The sequence below is a fragment of the Sitophilus oryzae genome, unplaced genomic scaffold (assembly GCF_002938485.1).
Source record: "Sitophilus oryzae breed Bouriz unplaced genomic scaffold, Soryzae_2.0 scaffold_402_pilon_pilon, whole genome shotgun sequence".
Classification (NCBI taxonomy): domain Eukaryota; kingdom Metazoa; phylum Arthropoda; class Insecta; order Coleoptera; family Curculionidae; genus Sitophilus; species Sitophilus oryzae.
In genome coordinates this window covers 1,397,787-1,417,001 of record NW_022146977.1, presented here as the reverse complement: position 1 = coordinate 1,417,001, position 19,215 = coordinate 1,397,787, and the positions used below count along the sequence as shown (strand labels likewise).

The 19,215-nt window shown below is 32.3% G+C and overlaps 1 protein-coding gene across 1 annotated transcript in view; it reads right to left on the bottom strand.

Annotated features, from left to right (window-relative positions):
- The window catches only part of LOC115885613 (lachesin-like), a 149,523-nt gene that overhangs the window by 78,126 nt on the left and 52,182 nt on the right, over positions 1-19,215 (bottom strand). Inside the window, exon 3 of the mRNA XM_030904576.1 lies at positions 13,492-13,702. Coding sequence (XP_030760436.1) covers positions 13,492-13,702 — 211 coding nt within the window. The remainder of the gene's footprint in view (positions 1-13,491; positions 13,703-19,215) is intronic.

Here is a 19,215-nt window from a genome sequence, read left to right as displayed (position 1 = left end):
TTTTGCGAAAAGGAGGAAGGAGGTTTTTTCCGAGAGATTGAGATCAGAAAAAGACGCGTGGTTCAGCGTCCGACGAATCTCAGAGAAAAAGGGCTTTCTGAAACACTTTTCCTAACAGTAAAGGCACGGGTATCCAAAAGTGGAGATTTGAAATCCTGTAGAATATACTGTTCAGAGCCTAGTTCGTGTTTTTTTGGCCTTTTCCTGGAATAAGATCACATTATTCCCGTTTTTTATTTATTTTGATAATGTTTGATGTTGCATTACTGGTTTGGATCGGCATTTAGTTTGGCTATATTTTGGAATGTGTACAGCTGATTTTCAGACCAGTAACTGGCGTATAAGTAATTGGCATGTGAGTAACCACTTTTGAGACAGTATTTATGACTCTACATTTATTCTACTGATATCGAAGACTCCTGCTACTATCGAAGAGTCTACATCCACTTCCGTTAGTCTGGAGACTGCCTGCCTACCTGTTCACTACGTCATAAATTAAAAAAAAAATACAGATAAGTTCTAAGTTCAACACACAAGGTATTCCCTAAATTTTTTTTACTTTGAGATAATATTTTGAATATCTCTGTAAATTGTTGTCATTTATTCCATATATTATAGTCAAAATTTACCTTTTAGTTAACATTATAAGTCATGCTTTGTCCTTAACGGTACGTTTTACTTCAGTATGATCTTTTATGTGAGAATCGCTAACACGGATTCATTTTTGAAGGTTATTGTACACGATTTGTTTCGAAACATCATCGTATTGGTACTTACATAAATTTCACCTGTTTATATATTACGTAGTATAGTATACTGAAGAGAACTTTAACTAAATTTGAGTTTACTTAAAGCAACTAACGATTTCATTGGGATAATTGAAACTGGGTTTAAACTGATTGATAATTGTGTTCGTTTTTAAATAAATGTTCAACGTAGGATATTATATCTGACTTTTTATTCTTGATGAACATAATAGACCCTTATTGCTGTTGATTATTTTATTTTAGCTATTTCATGATCAAATTTTCTTACTGGTTTCTTACTTTACCTTTTCATACTCAAAGTAAGTGGCGCCCTTTTTACTGTCTTTGACCATTACTATTTGAATACTTAACATCAATTTTAGAATCTTTGCAGCCTATACATTATTACTTTTATTTTATTATTTAACAACATTATTAAGTCACCACATGTTTTATACGGGTACGGACGAAAAGTTATCACTCTTCAAAACAGCTTAAACACATGTAGGTGGCGCCTGCTGCAAATAGGAATCAAATTGACATCAAAATTAAATATCTCATGTCAAAAAACGTCCAGATACCAATTTTCATTCAAGTATTGACTTTACTTCAGAAATTATTTGGAAAAAATCGAAATAAATATGAAACTTCTACACCCTGTATCTCTGAAACTAATCATTTTAGAACATACATTTATACCAGCTTTTTTACTTATTTTTATCTGCAGAATATGCTGCCGAAGTTTTCGGAATACAGTTCATAATAATTGAGTACATAATAATATCAAAATATTTTCTGGATACTTGCAAAAAAATTGCAAAACCTTTGTTTGATTTTTCCTCTAAATTTAATGTAGTATAAAAATATAGTTCCAAGTTGCAAAAAAACCGGTTAACTATAAAATTAAGTTCTGGTATGTTAAAAATTACAGTTGTAGAATGTAGAATGTAGAATGTTTAGAAGGGGAGTTAATCACCGCGACCTTACAGATCTATTGTGTGTTCCCCTTTCTTGAGTTATAACGAGTTATAACTCATCATACAGTCTCAGGGCTTTGAGAAAAGCCAGTATCTGAGACGGCTCCACAGAGGCCAGCTCTCCATCTCGACATCAGACGTGCCAAGGTTCATGGCACGAATGGTCGTCGTCTCGGCGCACTCAGTGATAAGGTGTTCTGGTGTTTCCCCATTTTCCCCACAGAATCTGCATTCGCCGTTGTTTCTCAGCTTCAGCCTACTGAGGTGTTCGTTGAGGAGACAGTGTCCTGTTAGAAACCCCGTGACAATCCGAAGATTGTTTTTACTTATATCAAGGAAAACCTTTGATTTTTCTCAGTCGTAAGTTCTGAGGAACTTTCTTGAGTGTCTTAGACCGGTTGGAGGACACCCATTCCAAGTTACGGATGGAGTCTTCCAGATTCTTCAGTTCCGCTTTCAGTTGGTTCCCGTTTGGAACACAGAACGGTTCTGGTCCAGCTGGTTCGCTCCTTTCCTAGCTAGATCATTTGCTTTTTCATTGCCTTCTATCCCTTGGTGAGCAGGCACTCAGAGTAGGAGGACTTTATTTTCTTTGCCTAATTTGTTGAGCTTCTCTAGGCATTCTTTGACCAACTTCGAATTGATGGTTACTGAGTTGATCGCGTTAAGTGCTGCTTGACTATCGGATAGGATGGCAATTTCCTGTTTTCGATAGTTCCTATCCAAGATAAATTGTACGCATCTTTCGATAGCGCAAATTTCTGCCTGAAGGATACTGGGGTAGGTGCCCATTGGTTCGGAGTATTCAGTTTTCGGCCCAAATACTCCTATCCCTGTCCCTGCTTTGGTTTTGGAAGCATCAGTATACCACGTGATGGTATGGTCTTTTATATGCTGAGTAAGCGTTTCTTTCTTCCAATCCTTTTTATTACTCAATACTACAGTGAGGTGTTTCTCAAAGTTGTAAATTCTTGGTATGTCATCCACTGGGAGTTGGAGAAGTGGAATTTTCTTTTTGAGGGTGTTCCAAGCCCCTGACCTGAAAATTCTCCCAGTACTGTTTCCGTCAATGACCATTCTAATCATTGTCGCATTGGCATAACTACCGACGACAATATGCAGTGGTGTTAGGTCTAGAATGACCTCCATTGCTGCTGTTGGACATGTTCTCATGGCACCTGTGATGCAGATACATGCCAGTCTCTGTACTTTGCACAGGGTTTGCCTTGCTGTACGTTGCTCTAGTTTTGTATACCAAGCAACTGCTCCATAAGTAATCATGGGTCTTACTATCATGGTATACATCCAGCGCAAAATGTTAGGGGCGCAGCCCCACCTATTTCCCGCCAGTCTTCTGCATATCATGAGAGCCTTTGTGGCTTTGCTGGTAATGTTCTTAATATGCCTGTTCCAGAGAAGTTTACTATCCAGGGTTATTCCCAGATATTTCACTTCCTGTGATGGCAGTATTTCCTTTCCATCTAGATGGATTCTTTTCAAGTTTTTCAAACTTCGCTTTCTGGTGAATGGCACTACTGCGGTTTTATCTGAGTTAATACTCAGCCCGACAGTCCTGCACCATCTCTCAGCGATGCGGAATCCTCTTTGGATAATATCACACAGGGTGCCTTCATGTTTCCCCTGTGCAATGATGACTATGTATCTGCGTACCCTATGCATATATTGTCAAACGCCCCTGCAATGTCCAAGAAGGCACAAAGTGTTGTTTCTTTTGCTATCCAGGCTTGCCTGTATTAGCTCAGTTAACTGGTACAGAGCAGTTTCTGTGGATCTGCCCGCTCTATATGCATGCTGACCATCGTGCAGTGGCTTAACCTGTAGATGATTTACTCTAATATGGTTGTCCACTACTTTCTCCATCGTTTTTAATATGAACGATGTGAGACTAATAGGCCTAAATGATTTGGGGTTAGCCCAGTCAGTTTTGCCTATTTTGGGTATGAAGATGACTTTAGCTCTTCTCCAGATGGTTGGTATATATCCCATCGCTAAAAATTACAGTTACAAAACTTCACAATTTCTTAGGATATGATTGTCGTGTATTTATACAAATCCAGGCAACATTATTTTCAAGTCTATACCCTTTTTATTTTGTATCTTTAAATTAATTTAAATTACATTTTTTAATACAAAATTAGAATAACTCATTTTAATATTATAAATACGAATTAAAAGTAAGTTGGTGATAAGGAACTTCAAGACCTTCAACACTTAAAGAAAAGAAAATATTACAATTTTAGCATTATTAGTCATTAGCAATAATATTTTTATGATCACTGCAAAGATTTATTCTTTAGTTTAGAAAATATATAATTATTGCAAAATACTTTCCTTGTGACGACTTTTTCTGTCATCACTCAAACAGAAAGAAAAAGGTATCCGTTGCTCAGGGTTAGAGGAGAGCTGGGTTCGTAGGTAAGGCTTGTGACCTGTGGTGACTTAATAATGTTGTTAAATAATAAAATAAAAGTAATAATGTATAGGCTGCAAAGATTTTAAAATTGATGTTAAGTATTCAAATAGTAATGGTCAAAGACAGTAAAAAGGGCGCCACTTACTTTGGGTATGAAAAGGTAAAGTAAGAAACCAGTAAGAAAATTTGATCATGAAATAGCTAAAATAAAATAATCAACAGCAATAAGGGTCTATTATGTTCATCAAGAATAAAAGTCAGATATAACTATCCTACGTTGAACATTTATTTAAAGACGAACACAATTATCAATCAGTTTAAACCCAGTTTTAATTATCCCAATGAAATCGTTAGTTACTTTAAGTAAACTCAAATTTAGTTAAAGTTCTCTCCAGTATACTATACTACGTAATATATAAACAGGTGAAATTTATGTAAGTACCAATACGATGATGTTTCGAAACAAGTCGTGTACAATAACCTTCAAAAATGAATCCGTGTTAGCGATTCTCACATAAAAGATCATACTGAAGTAAAACGTACCGTTAAGGACAAAGCATGACTTATAATGTTAACTAAAAGGTAAATTTTGACTATAATATATGGAATTTGTATCTGTATTTTTTTTTATTTTGTGACGTAGTGAACAGGTAGGCAGGCAGTCTCCAGACTAACGGAAATGGATGTAGACTCTTCGATAGTAGCAGGAGTCTTCGATATCAGTAGAATAAATGTAGAGTCATAAATACTGTCTCAAAAGTGGTTACTCATATGCCAATTACTTATACGTCAATTTCTTATACGCCAGTTACTCTATAAAAAAAACTCTCAGAACAGTCACCGAATACCAAAAAAATAACTTACGGTCTGAAAATCAGCTGTACACCTTCCAAAATATAGCCAAACTATATGCTGATCCAAACCAGTAATGCACAATCAAACATTATCAAAATAAATAAAAAACGGGAATAACTGAAATAAAATTTAGTTAGACATGGCGATACAAAATGGTAGAATACACTTACTGTGATCTTATTCCAGGAAAAGGCCAAAAAAAAAACACGAACTAGGCTCTGAACAGTATATTCTACAGGATTTCAAATCTCCACTTTTGGATACCCGTGCCTTTACTGTTAGGAAAAGTGTTTGGAAAGCCCTTTTCTCTGAGATTCGTCGGACGCTGAACCACGCGTCTTTTCTGATCTCAATCTCTCGGAAAAAAGCCTCCTTCCTCCTTTTCGCAAAACGGAAGTCTTCGAATTGACAGGTCATATGACCAAAGGCAATTAAGTGAACTCTATCGTCTATACTGAATGAAATTTGTTTTTATGGAAAGGAACCGCTACCTGTACTGAATGAAGTTTAACATCTAGCGAATAGATGGCGCCAGCAATATTAAAATTTGGAATTTTATAAAAAGAAAAATAAAACGCTACATCCTATATAAATAGTTAATATAATATAAATATTTCGGATTTAAGTTTATTCAAAAACTTTTACTAAATAAACAAACAATTATTAAATAGCAATTTTATAAATACTTCGTATAAATAAAAGGTCCAATTACAATATTAATCAAATAATGTTAAAATTATTCCGACTTTTTATTACTCTGAGGTGTCATCGATGTTGGTAAAGTTCCGCATGTTCCAGAATTAACGATCGTCCGGTTGATTTGCAGGAATTTGTCGCCGTCGATGCAAATTGGATTGGGAAAAAGTGCCGCTACTCTATCTAGAGCTTTCTCTCCTTTTTTATTCATTACCGGATAAAATAGTACAATGTTAGAATATCAAATCGATGTGAAAATTGTTACCTCATTTACTCTATCTACATTAATCTAATGAACTTTTTTTTATTAACGTACGATTTATTACAGTACAGTTATCCAACTCACAAACAAAATTGACGTATTTTTGGATTTTTTGAAAAAAGAATACCTTAGCCGTTATGCCTTGTGGAACGTTTTCGATGGGCCACCCTGTATAAATCATTGTACAAGTAAAAATAAAAAAATGAGCATATAAATAATAATGTAATTATTTTAATATAAATAAAACATTACTATCAATAATTACTTCTAAATCCTGCAATATTATGAAGCTGTAATATAATAGTCTCAGAAAATTAACTCGAATCTAAAGTAAATTAGACAAATCTGTATAAAAATAATAAAGCACAAAGCAAATGTAAATCGAATAAGCTTCACGAAAACCCCTAGCAAATATAAATTGCAAATTATATTTTGAAAGGAAATGAGAAAAAAAACGGCGAATCGTTAAATTGACCAGAAAGGTCGTCGAATTCAACTTATTTTTTCATCTCTCCCTCCTTTTTGACTTTGCGCAGGTAGAGGAGAGAAAAAAATTACCTTTGATAAGTCGTTGGAAAAGGACAAAAGAACCTTTGAATGATACTTGAAAGGACCCTTTCATCCTCGAATCAAAACAGGATTGTTTTGTCTGATATTTTCTCTTTGATTAACAAAAACGTAAATAATTCGTGCTGGCGAGTGTTTTTTTTTGTGAAAGCGCTTTTGTAAAACACAAAAGTCCTGTATTTAATTACTGCTGCGTAGAAAGTAAATATTTTTCTAGCTCTAATTAATAAATGTTCGGTATTTTTTCACATTTTCTGAATTAAAACAAACAAAATTGTATAAATACAGGTTTGTGTGGTATATATTGGTGTACTTGTCGGATTAACGTCAAAACACTGCATATTTAGTTATTAATTGTTTGATTGATTTTCTGCGCCCTGAAATGAAAGCAGAGGCAGTAATAATAATTAATTACTGGATTACATTATAATAATTTCATGTGTAATAATTTCATGTGTGTGTAGATATAGCATTAGTTGCTATTCGTATTTTGTGTATAATTATTCTAGCTTATTATAGAGCGCTATTTTAAAAGCGAATGTGTGTAATTAAACAGATCGATAATCGATAATTAAAATTTAAAATAAATTTGCAGGTTGGCTTTTCTTTTGGTGGTTGGCTTTTCTTCTTATCGAACCTCTACACCCTAGAATCAACCTGTATGCCAAAATTGAGCTTCTTACGTTGAGTGGTTTGAGCAGGATCGTGGTTAATCAGTATGTCAGTCACTTAAAGATTTTATACAGGGTGTTTCAAAACAAATGCGAAAAACTTCAGGGGGTGATTCCTTGTTCAAAATAAAGGGTAGTTTGCTTCATAAACGTTGGGTCAAGTCAACAAATTAGGGAGATATTGCGGTACAAAGATGGCGGAAAAATAATGTTTTTATTTTTTATCTTGAAAACGAAAATAGATGGACTAATAAAATTTTATGGAAGCATTACTGTTATGAAAACACACTTTCTGGTAATTTTTTCACTTTTTTAAAATGATCGGAAGGGGTTGAAATAAACTACCCCTATCATTCTTGTTAACGAAATTTAAAGAAAAATCTTATCAAACACATGCAAAAAAATTAATTTGGATAGTTTAGTTTGTTTAGAAACTTTTTTATCTCTTGTATTTTTTTGACAAAACTCACCGATTTAAAATTAAAAAATAAAATGTAAAGCATTACATGTCAGGACAAAAACATTTTCTGATAAAGAATCTAGTGGGCTGCTGTAATTTTTTAGGAAAAATCTAGTCGGCTGCTGTTACTTTTAGGATGTTCCTAATATTATTTTATTTGACATTACTCTACTGCAATACGTTATTATCTAGATGATTATTATTATCGTTATTATCACTAGATTCTTAATCTAAAAATGTTTTTTGTCCTCACATGTAATGCTTTACATTTTATTTTTTAATTTCCAGTCGGTGAGTTTTATCAAAAAAACACAAGAGGTAAAAAAGTTTCTAAACAAACTAGACTATCCAAATTAAAGCATTTGCATGTGTTTGATAAGATTTTTCTTTAAATTTCGTTAACAAGAATGATAGGGGTAGTTTATTTCAACCCCTTCCACTCATTTTAAGAAAGTAAAAAAATTACCTGAAAGTGTGTTTTCATAACAGTAATGCTTCCATAAAATTTCATTAGTCTATCTCTTTTCGTTTTCAAGATAAAAAATAAAAACATTATTTTTCCGCCATCTTTGTACCGCGATATCTCCCTAATGGTTGACTTTTGACCCAACGTTTATAAAGCAAACTACCCTTTATTTTGAACAAGGAATCACCCCCTAAAGTTTTTCGCATTTGTTTTGAAACACCCTGTATGTTAGAATAGATAAAAAAAAATTATATATAAAGTAAAATTTATATTATCTAAATTGTTCCACGTATACGGATATAAATCACAAAAACCGTTACCTACTTTACCTCTCCGAGTTTAAAACAAACTTGCGGCGGTGCCACTCCCGCAAACTATCACAACAAACGCGGAAATACCGCATCAGATCAACAAATCGTTATTTATGAACGAGAGGGTTAAGGTCAGAGCCCATTTGTTTCTGGACGGTGGTCCCTGTAGTGCAACGTCCGAAATAAAACTGGATTAAACGACAAATCTTTATATTAATTAGTCGCAATCCGACAGGGGTAACAGTCCGAAAACGCGGACGAGGCTTAAGTGGAATATATGGACCGCAAGAAGAGATATACTATCTGATGCGGAGTGGACACTGCGTTGGATTTACGGGATAGATATATACTGTGGTAGTCTGATGTATCAAACGAAAAATATTACTTTTTGCCGCCGTAAATTTAAGATTTTTGAAAGTCGTGACTTTGTAATAATTGTGTATTATCCAACAATATCAGTAGATCTTTCTTATTTGATAAAACTTAGGTGGCTGTGTAGAGTATCACAGTATCGCTACTCAAAATACTCAACGGTACTAAAAATATATATTTTAATTATTACAGAACTGTAACTAGATATAAGCGTAGAATTATGACACAAAAAATAGTTAGATGAAATAAAATGCCCATGTAACAGATTATTTCCTTTATATTATTATTTATATTATTAACAGATTATTTTCTATGTCCTTTACGTTCAAGTCGATGTTTTCGGTTGTTAGTTTCGATAGAGGGTGTTTTTAACAGAAAGTAATAAAACAAACAACTTTCAAACGTGAATATTTTTAAATTCCCAAACTTATAGAAGGACAAAGCAAATAAACTGTAGAACTTAGAAGTAAATAGAAAATATTTAAAGGTAGACCTTAGATAAAAACGTTGGGACGTTGTAAAACCAATAACCACCCTTGATAACATGTTTAACTATTCCCGGATGTTGCAAAGGATCTGGGAACTTTAGAAGAGCACGTAACCTAGATGTAAATGGTGCCAAATGAGGATTAAATATGTAAAAAGGTAATAGTACTGTCATCTAACAACGGGAGGTTAAACCATAGTATAAGGAAACTAGTAGTTTTACTCCTTGTCAAATCCTTTGTTCTTTTTCTGCCACTTTATATGACCTTGTTCTCGCCTCCGTAGCCGACGATGTAGCTGTATTGTTGTGGTCTAACTAGGCAAAGTATAGACGTGACACTCGCCATAGTTTCACAGATATGTATTTAGGAAAATATGAGTTCACAATAAAATAAAATAAAAAAAAAATGATCATCGAGTAAAAACTTGTGTAGGTAACAATTCTTCTGTATCTGAAAATCTTCTGATGGGAAGAAATGCGGAAAAAATATGTAATGACATATTTTTATATTATTATCTATTTCAGAGATTTTCTACGACTTGTTTTTGATTTAAAGCAAGTTTAATTTTCTGTAGATAACTGGATTCGGCATAAAATTATGCTATAGTACACTGTCTTTATTTAAAGCACACTGCGGTGTTGCCAATCTATTTCTTATTTACTAAAACTTTGGTTAAAAACATTATATACGAAAAGTGGTAAAAAACTAGAGTGAATATAACCTTATTAATACTATGCTATGTTTTCTTAAACATGAAGGATATCGGAATAAATTCGTGTAGAAAAAATTACTTTATCGTATACAGGATATTTTTTATGGCGTCACCAAAATCGTAATATTTAAAAAATGTTGTATCTCATTTTTTTTAAATGCAACACCTTGTATATTATTTTTCTTTTAGATGTAGAATTGAAAGGTGAACATTTTTTGACAAGACAAGATAGACAAAGATCATATTAGGTGGCTTTGAAAAAAAATTACTGTTGAAAGAGCCATATGTAATATAATACTGCGAATATCTGCGATAGCGGTAAAAATTTAGAAATACTTTAAATTAATAAAAAAATGTTCACTTTTTAATTCTGCATCTGACAGAAAAATAATATACAGAATGTCGCATTTAAAAAAGTTGAGATATACCGTTTTAAATATTGCGATTTTGGTGACGCCATAAAAAATACCAAATATAGAATAATGTATATAGAATGATGTAAAATAATAAAAAAAATCAAACTTTACCATAACTTTTTTTGTGACACCCTGTATATAACAAAATATTTTAGGATACACCCCTTTATAAGCCTTGAAACATATGAATAAAACTTTTTTCACATCGTCGACAACGACGACGATATTAACTTCCTCGCACTAATGGGCCACCCTGTATATTTACGGTGGTTTAAAGCTAGGTGTGGCACTTTTCTTCCCTCAAATATAAACTCAATATTTTGTCTATAATATTTTGAATATTGTTATATTACGACCACTTATAATAAAAAATAAATAAAAAAACATAAAAAAATACAGTCCACTAAATTTATAAGAGATTATGCTATTATTAAATTCTTTCAATTAAAAAATATGAATAATTTGCGGAGACTTTAGATGTACAAAATATTTACTCTAAAATTGTTTCAAAAACTTTTTACGTTTTATTCTTCTTTAAAATTATTTTAATGTGTTGTAGCAAGATTTAGTAATGAAAGGTTTAATTGATTATATATATAATTATCATATTTTTCAATAAAAGCATACGCCAGACAATTTTCTTGTATTTTTTCCATCTTTTTTTTATTTTGAGTAATAATGAGTAACTTAATTTTTTATATATATTTTCTTTTTGTTCTTTATTTTTTTCTTTCATATTAAATTTAAATGTTTTCTGAAAACTCGGCAGTTTTATTTCTCTAGTAAAAATAAGCACGAGTGTTTTAAAAGTATATAAATAAGATCCTTATGAAGGGACAGAATATCTCCAGAGCAGTCCAGAGAAGTCTCGAGAAATGAGCTACAGATTTACAGATAGAGGTTGGGCCGTAATTAAGGTAAGTTATAGTAGATTTGTGTAACGAACATCATTTTTTAACACTAACAGACCTTTTCATGTTAAAAGGCATAATAATATGTGAAGTTTTACTTCGAAAAGCCAGTCACAATCATTTCTCTCATGTTGTCGACAATAGTGGAGTTTTGCAAACACTGTCTTTACCCCAATAAAAAAGTCAAGACTAGATAAATTTGGAACATTTAAGTATTCTATTAAATGGTGAATGCACACTGCAGTCACCAATTAAGACAATCATATCAATTCTCTCTGATGTAGGATCTGTTTCCATTTTTGGCAATTTCCTTTTATTAATTTCAACTGACACAAAATAAAAACTAGTTATTAAAGTTGAACTAATTTTACAGCTATTTGTGATAGAGAAATCATTTAAAACCATTTTCAAAACTGTGGCATTTTTTATACCGATTTCTCGAATTTGAATGGGCTGAATGAGGTTTTACAAATTTTGCAATTAATAAGATAAGTCCCATTTTTGGCTAATATCTTATTTTTAAACATTTTACCAAAAGATGAAATTTTCCTGTATTAGTCCAATTATAAATTGAATGAAACAGGCTAAGACAGGCTAACTCTTGTGACCCTCTATCCCCTTAGAACATAATCTATTAAGGGAAACGACAGCCCTGCTTTTAATGGAGTCCCATCTTTGACAGGCGAGACCAAACCAAACCTAGCGGGAGTTATATATTTTTTTCTCGTGCTAATGTAGAATTTACGCTTTGTGTTGGTAGGATAAAGAAAATGGAATTTTCTTTTAAATTTTCCATTGAAGTGTCATCTGTTCTTTTTAGTATCATACATATATTCAATGTAGTGTCATTTTTAATGCATTAAAGCAGTACAGAAATATTAGAGCAATCGTTGTCTTTGATTCGACAAGCCTGAAATTTTTGTTGTCATATTTCTGTAGCTCTCTAAAATTTTAAATTACTATATTATACAGGGTGTTTCAAATAACATGTGCCATTTCTCGTGGGGAGATTCTTCACGTAAATTCACGTCCGATTCTGCTTTATTTCGTAGCTACAGGGTGTTAAAATCTTAATATTTTTTCGATTTATTATACTTTTTTTCCAAGTAATTTTATCGTTTCGAATGAAATTTTGAGGGTAAAAGTTACTATAAACGCGACATATTTTAAAAAAGGCTAAACATTTTTGCCATATTCACCAGCGACGTGCATTTGGGTTATCAGTGAAATGTTTTTATAAAAAAAGCATGTACGCCACTGACTTTTTTTCTTTTGTTAGCGAAATTATTGTAAGCAGTTTAATGCCGATTAAAAGTTGTTTCTTGAAATTTTGTCAATTTCGGCCTCCTTGATGAGATAATCGCAATTTTATTAATTTGCCTTGATCCAAGTCTAACAGCAACGTTAAAAAAAATAATATCATTAACTTGCGAAATTTTAAATGAGTACTCATTAATTCCACATCAAAGAATATGAAAAAAAGTTCCCATAAACATGGGTATGGTTTGGTTTGGTTGTAAAAACTTTTTAAAATTAGGTTTTTAGTAATTATTTTAAATACCATAATTTTATTACTTGAAATTACTGCATGTTGGACTAATAGTAACAATAACTAATAGTAATAATATTTAATAATAAATTAGGTAAAATATATAATTTGTTAATTTTATTTTTATTTTAATTTCATTAATTGTAATTAATGAAATTGCGTTTATCTCATCAAGGAGGCCGAATTCGACAAAATATCAAGAGATAACTTTTAATTGGCATTAAACCGCCTACACAATTTTAATATCAAAAGAAAAAAAGTTTAAAATATGTAGCAGATATAGTAACTTTTACCCTCAAAATTTCATTCGAAACGATAAAAGTACTTGGAAAAAAAGTATAATAAATCGAGAATTATAAAGGCTTTAACACCCTGTAGCTACGAAACAAAGCAGAATCGGACCTATGTTGATATGAAAAATTAATCTTATTTTTACGTGAGGAATCTTCCCACCAAAAACTTGAAACACCCTGTAAATACATATCAAAATTCGAAAATTTATGGAAAAAAATCAGAATCTGAAGTATTACGATCAGAAAACTTATATTTTTCATCTTTTACATCCGCAAACTTTCCACACACATCATCTGTTACTTACCAATGACAGTCAAATGGATGAAATGGCTGAGGTGCGGGGTGGAGGACACCTGGCACTCGTACACTCCCGAGTCCCTATGCTGGGGATACTTGATTTGCAGCGTCCAGTCTTCGGAATGGGACTGATGGATGGCCCTGAAGCGCTGGTCGCTCGTGTACGTATACCGGCCGACGGTCAGTAAGTGGACGTCCCGATGTCTGACCCAGGACACCTGAAAAAAGGTTTTGCCAGTCTTATGAATTTTGTATGGGACGGTAAAAGCACGGATTTATTTTTATTTCTTTCCTTTATAAGTGAAAGTGAGTCAGCTTATATTTAATTTTTTTAAATGTTCTATTCAGGGTAAAAATGTATTTTTTGTGTCCTGTCTGTAAATCTTTTCATTCAGAACCTTGCAATTAGTGAAATAAATTAGTGGTTTCCATTACATTTTATACTTTTATACTGTTTACGATGATTCACAATATTTAAAAAAAAAACAATTTTCGAAAATTTTGAAGTATAATTAGTGGAAAAGTTAAAAGTTTGATAACTTTTTGTACTAATTGAAAATTCCTACCACTAATTTTGACGTTCTGATTGCTTACATTCAAATTATAGTAACAAACTTCTACGCTAAGTAAGAAGTGCACTAAATATGCCTCAAAAAGGCCAAAGGCCAAAGCATCTGTTACCCTAGTGAGGATGTAGTTATGGCTACTGCTTACACTTACCTTACTATAAGTAAAATATTGGGAGAATAGTCAAGCTTTTTACATCAAAAAGATCACAGAAAGATATTGACAACATTCACATTTGAAAATATAAATGGCCTGGATGTAAGTCTTTTTTTAGGTTGCACAATTGCCCCTCACATACGTCAGAATTTATTATTAAATCCATCTTGTTCAGAATATCCAATATTTTATTGAAGAACTATGCAAAAAAAAGAAATGACGTTATAAAAAGGTATTTAGTTTTTATTCTATATAAAATCTCGAAACACATATTATATTTTTTAGTTATCCTCACCTATTATAGTTTAAATTTATTCCCATTTGTGTAATGCTGCAAAACATAGAAAAAATATTCCATATTTTTTGACCCAAGCCAGTGTAGTTTATAATTCCAAGAGCATTTACCAAGGCTTTTACTAAGACAAGTAACTTCCATAATAGGTATATATTTATCAAACGTGCAGTAAATTCTAATACTATGGTAGGTAAGTGTTTGCAATTGAATATTTAGTTTATATTGCTATTTTCTGTTATATATTTCTGGTTATTTCTTTTTCCGATGATTTTGAACACCCCCTATATATGCTACCTCAAGTTTGAATATTTACACACTAGTACACTATCTACCTATTTTCTGAGAAAGCAAACCTTTTTATAAAAAGTAACTGATGTTTTCATAAAAGTAATAATACAAAAAATTCCATACTGATGTGGAGAGCATTAGACTCCCTGTATATTAAAAAATTAGTGAAATATTACGTAATCTAACCCGACATTTGTGTGAAAAATGTCTATTTGGAAATAAAACAGGTTTTAAAATACGCGCCAAATAAAGCACTTCTAACTCCGCCATATTGGAAAAGGTTGAATAGCCTTGTGTGGAGGTGGTGGTGGGTCAGCATGGTGGCCCGGCCGCGGCCGTGTTGCCGCTTTTCAACATGCCAGGTGTGACGTATTAAAAATAAAGTGCGGATTTTTATTCTGGGCTTTTTTGTTTTTATTTATTTTCTTAAGAACGACTTCAAATTTTTCGAAAGTGAGATAGCAGAAAATTCTAGAATTAATTGCTTTATTTAATTATGCTAATTCCAAAATATAGTGAAAGACCCCATTGCGAGGTTCTGACTGAATTTTTACTTACTAATAAAACAATATACTATTATAATATGGCCATAAAATGGCATTTATAAACTTGAAAATTTATCGACACAATACTAATATTAATAATTTGTTGTTTTTATTCTGTAATTGTTAAATTTTCGTTGGTGTGATGCTCGTGGACGCATAATATGAACATATGATGTAAAAGTAATTTTTGTACAATTTTGTTAGTATACAATGTTCAACGAGAGGATCAATAACAGTGAAAGTTGTGTCTATTATTTTAGTTCACAGTTAAATTGTATTTTCTGCCAAATCTTGCCTCACTCAGAGGATAGAATACCGGGTGAGCCACTTTAGAGACCCACTCGGGATATATGTATTGATGGTATTAACATATAAACTAAATACCCTGCTGGCAAGCGAACCATTAGGTCGGCGCTTACGTGTATAGGAGTGAGTCGTTATGGCAATCTAGTAAGTCGGAATGAGAAAAAATGCGAAGTATTTGTTACAAAACTACTTAACCTGATGCTAGATTCCATGCGCTTGGAAAAATACTTTTCTGTCTTTATTCAGAACATCTTATTTTACTAAGCGTGTCGACCGTACTCTTCGTACACATGAAAACCGGCACCCAAGACCAGAAATGCCGACTCTTGGTATATTTATTTAGTTTATAACTAATATCTCTACTTATAGTTTTTTTATTACAAACTATGTAAATATGTTAATACATTATAATTAATGTACCTACTTAAACAACTTCTCTTTATTTTATTTATGCATTATTTGTCTTTATGTGATAACCATTTAAATAATTACACGAAATAACAGTATAGTCAATTTTAATACAATTATTAGAATGAACTATACTGTCATTTAATCAATTGTTGTTTAATTAATTAGACGACCATCATATAAAGACAAATTATGAACAAATAATATAAAGAAAAATTATGTATTTCTATATGACAGTTTTACTATTATAGAAAAAAATTGGGGTCTGCTTCGATTCCTAAGCACAAGTCAAGGACTCATGTGTTTGTATGGTTTTAACTACAGAGGCCATCAAACCCTGAAGCGTTTATTTTCCACAAGAAATAGTTACAATTTTCATCATTTTCAAACTTTTCAGCCCAAATTCTTAACATGTAACGGATTATCATACAAATCGAAATAAGCAGAAATAATTTTGAAAGGTTCAAAATAGTTTATCAGGAAAGCTACAAGCTCTTTGCTTCGACTGTTTAAACGCTTTGGCATATATTTTCGACGTACTATTTCAAGAAATGCAATAGAAAAACTCGAAAATTTAGTTCTTAAAAGAAATGTTTGCGGTTAAAACTAAAAAACGAGAATTACTCCCAAAGATTGAACAACAACACGATATTATACAAAATAATGACTGACATTATGATAATTCTCAAATAATAACCTTTTTTCATTCTGTTAAATCAAAATTATGTTGGCTTATCCTAAATCCCGACTCTTCTAATCCCATTATCTTGCCTACTTAATGAAATATTAAATAAAGTACAAAACAATTTTAAGAACGTTTTCTCTAGGCACATAACAACTTCTTTCTAAAACAAAAAGTAACATGCAGAACTTTGAAATCATTTCTAAAATAGCAAGTGCAATTCTATGAAATGGCAATACTGTACGATCTTCCTTCCAGTCGCCCCGACACGCGGCGGCGGTGACAAAGGAATTAGGCCGAAAAAACTTTATAAAGGAGTAGCCGAACAGGGTTGCCGGGTTTGTTAGATTATAATTCCATACAAGAACAAAATTCTCGGTAGATCTTCAACAAAAATCAAAAGTACAGAAAAAAAATTTAAAAATTAATCATAAAAAATCGCTTTAAACTAATTTTTGCAGCTTTAATCTAAATTAAATATCTGTTAAAATCATTTGCCTTTTGAAATAAAATGAAGAGCCTAACCGGTATCTTAAATTATACAATTAATTTAAACATTTTTGCCAAAATTTAATTTAGTCAGGTTTATAGGCTTTAGTGTCAAGTTCGATATGATTGATAACGTGCATGGGAAAATGTTTTGCGATTACCGTATGTAAGTATTCTTTGTTTTAAGTATTCTATGTTTGCATCGTTTATGCAGTATATTTTTTAAACGGGTATATCTGAGTGAAAAGTACACAATACGATATGATTTTCTCCAAAACCTAAATAAATCTTCATTTTATTTCTATCCAAAACACGTCAGGGCAGGCTTCTAACTTCTCTTTGAATTTCCTTTCCCACCTGAAAACAATAGACAAGTGGGAACAAAGGAAGGTCGACGGGTTTAAAACAAAAAAGCCAAGTCGGCTTCATAGTCGATACAGCCCAAGGTCGTCTTTGCCTCGTAATAAATTATTTGTTTGAGGTGCTTGTGCGTACTGGTATTTGCTTGCTCTGGAAAGTTTTGTGGCTCCAGTGCTGCTTGCCGCAGGTTTCATACGTTGTTTTTTATTATTATATTTAATTTGAAGTTGGATTAGTATATTCTTTTGATGATAATAATGTTATTTAATAATGAATTTATACCCTCCAATACAAAAATCATACTTCTTGAGCTAATGGTAAATTGCTGATGGACATATGCCATCAAATTCAAAAGGACCCAGTCCAGGTCAGTTTTCTCGTTATAATTCGGTTTTAGTATATTCTTTTGATGATAATAATGTTATTTAAAAATTAATTTATACCCTCCAATCCCAGAATCATATATCTTCAGCTAATGGTAAACTGCTGATGGACATATGCCATCCAGTTCAAAAGGACCCAGTCAAGGACAGTTTTCTCGTTATAATTCGGTTTTAGTATATTCTTTTGATGATAATAATGTTATTTAATAATGAATTTATACCCTCCAATCCAAGAATTATACTTCTTCAGCTAATGGTAAACTGCTGATGGACATATACCATCCAGTTCAAAAGGACCCAGTCCAGGACAGTTTTCTCGTTATTATTCGGCTTTGCTATATTCTTTTGATGATAATAATGTTAATTAATAATGAATTTATACCCTCCAATCCAAGAATTATACTTCTTCAGCTAATGGTAAACTGCTGATGGACATATGCCATCCAGTTCAAAAGGACTCAGTCCAGAACAGTTTTCTCGTTATAATTCGGTTTTAGTATATTCTTTTGATGATAATAATGAATTTATACCCTCCAATCCAAGAATCATACTTCTTCAGCTAATGGTAAGCTGCTGATGGACATATGCCATCCAGTACAAAAGGACCCAGTCCAGCACAGTTTTATCGTTATAATTAGTATATTTTTTTGATGGTAATAATGCTATTTAAAAAATTAATTTATACCCTCCAATCCCAGAATCACATTTCTTCAGCTAATGGTAAACTGCTGATGGAGATATGCCATCCAGTTCAAAAGGACCCAGTCAAGGACAGTTTTCTCGTTATAATTCGGTTTTAGTATATTCTTTTTGATGATAATAATGTTATTTAAAAATTAATTTATACCCTCCAATCCCAGAATCATACTTCTTCAGCTAATGGTAAACTGCTGATGGACATATGCCATCCAGTTCAAAAAGGACCCAGTCCAGGACAGTTTTCTCGTTATTATTCGGCTTTGCTATATTCTTTTGATGATAATAATGTTAATTAATAATGAATTTATACCCTCCAATCCAAGAATTATACTTCTTCAGCTAATGGTAAACTGCTGATGGACATATGCCATCCAGTTCAAAAGGACTCAGTCTAGAACAGTTTTCTCGTTATAATTCGGTTTTAGTATATTCTTTTGATGATAATAATGAATTTATACCCTCCAATCCAAGAATCATACTTCTTCAGCTAATGGTAAGCTGCTGATGGACATATGCCATCCAGTACAAAAGGACCCAGTCCAGCACAGTTTTA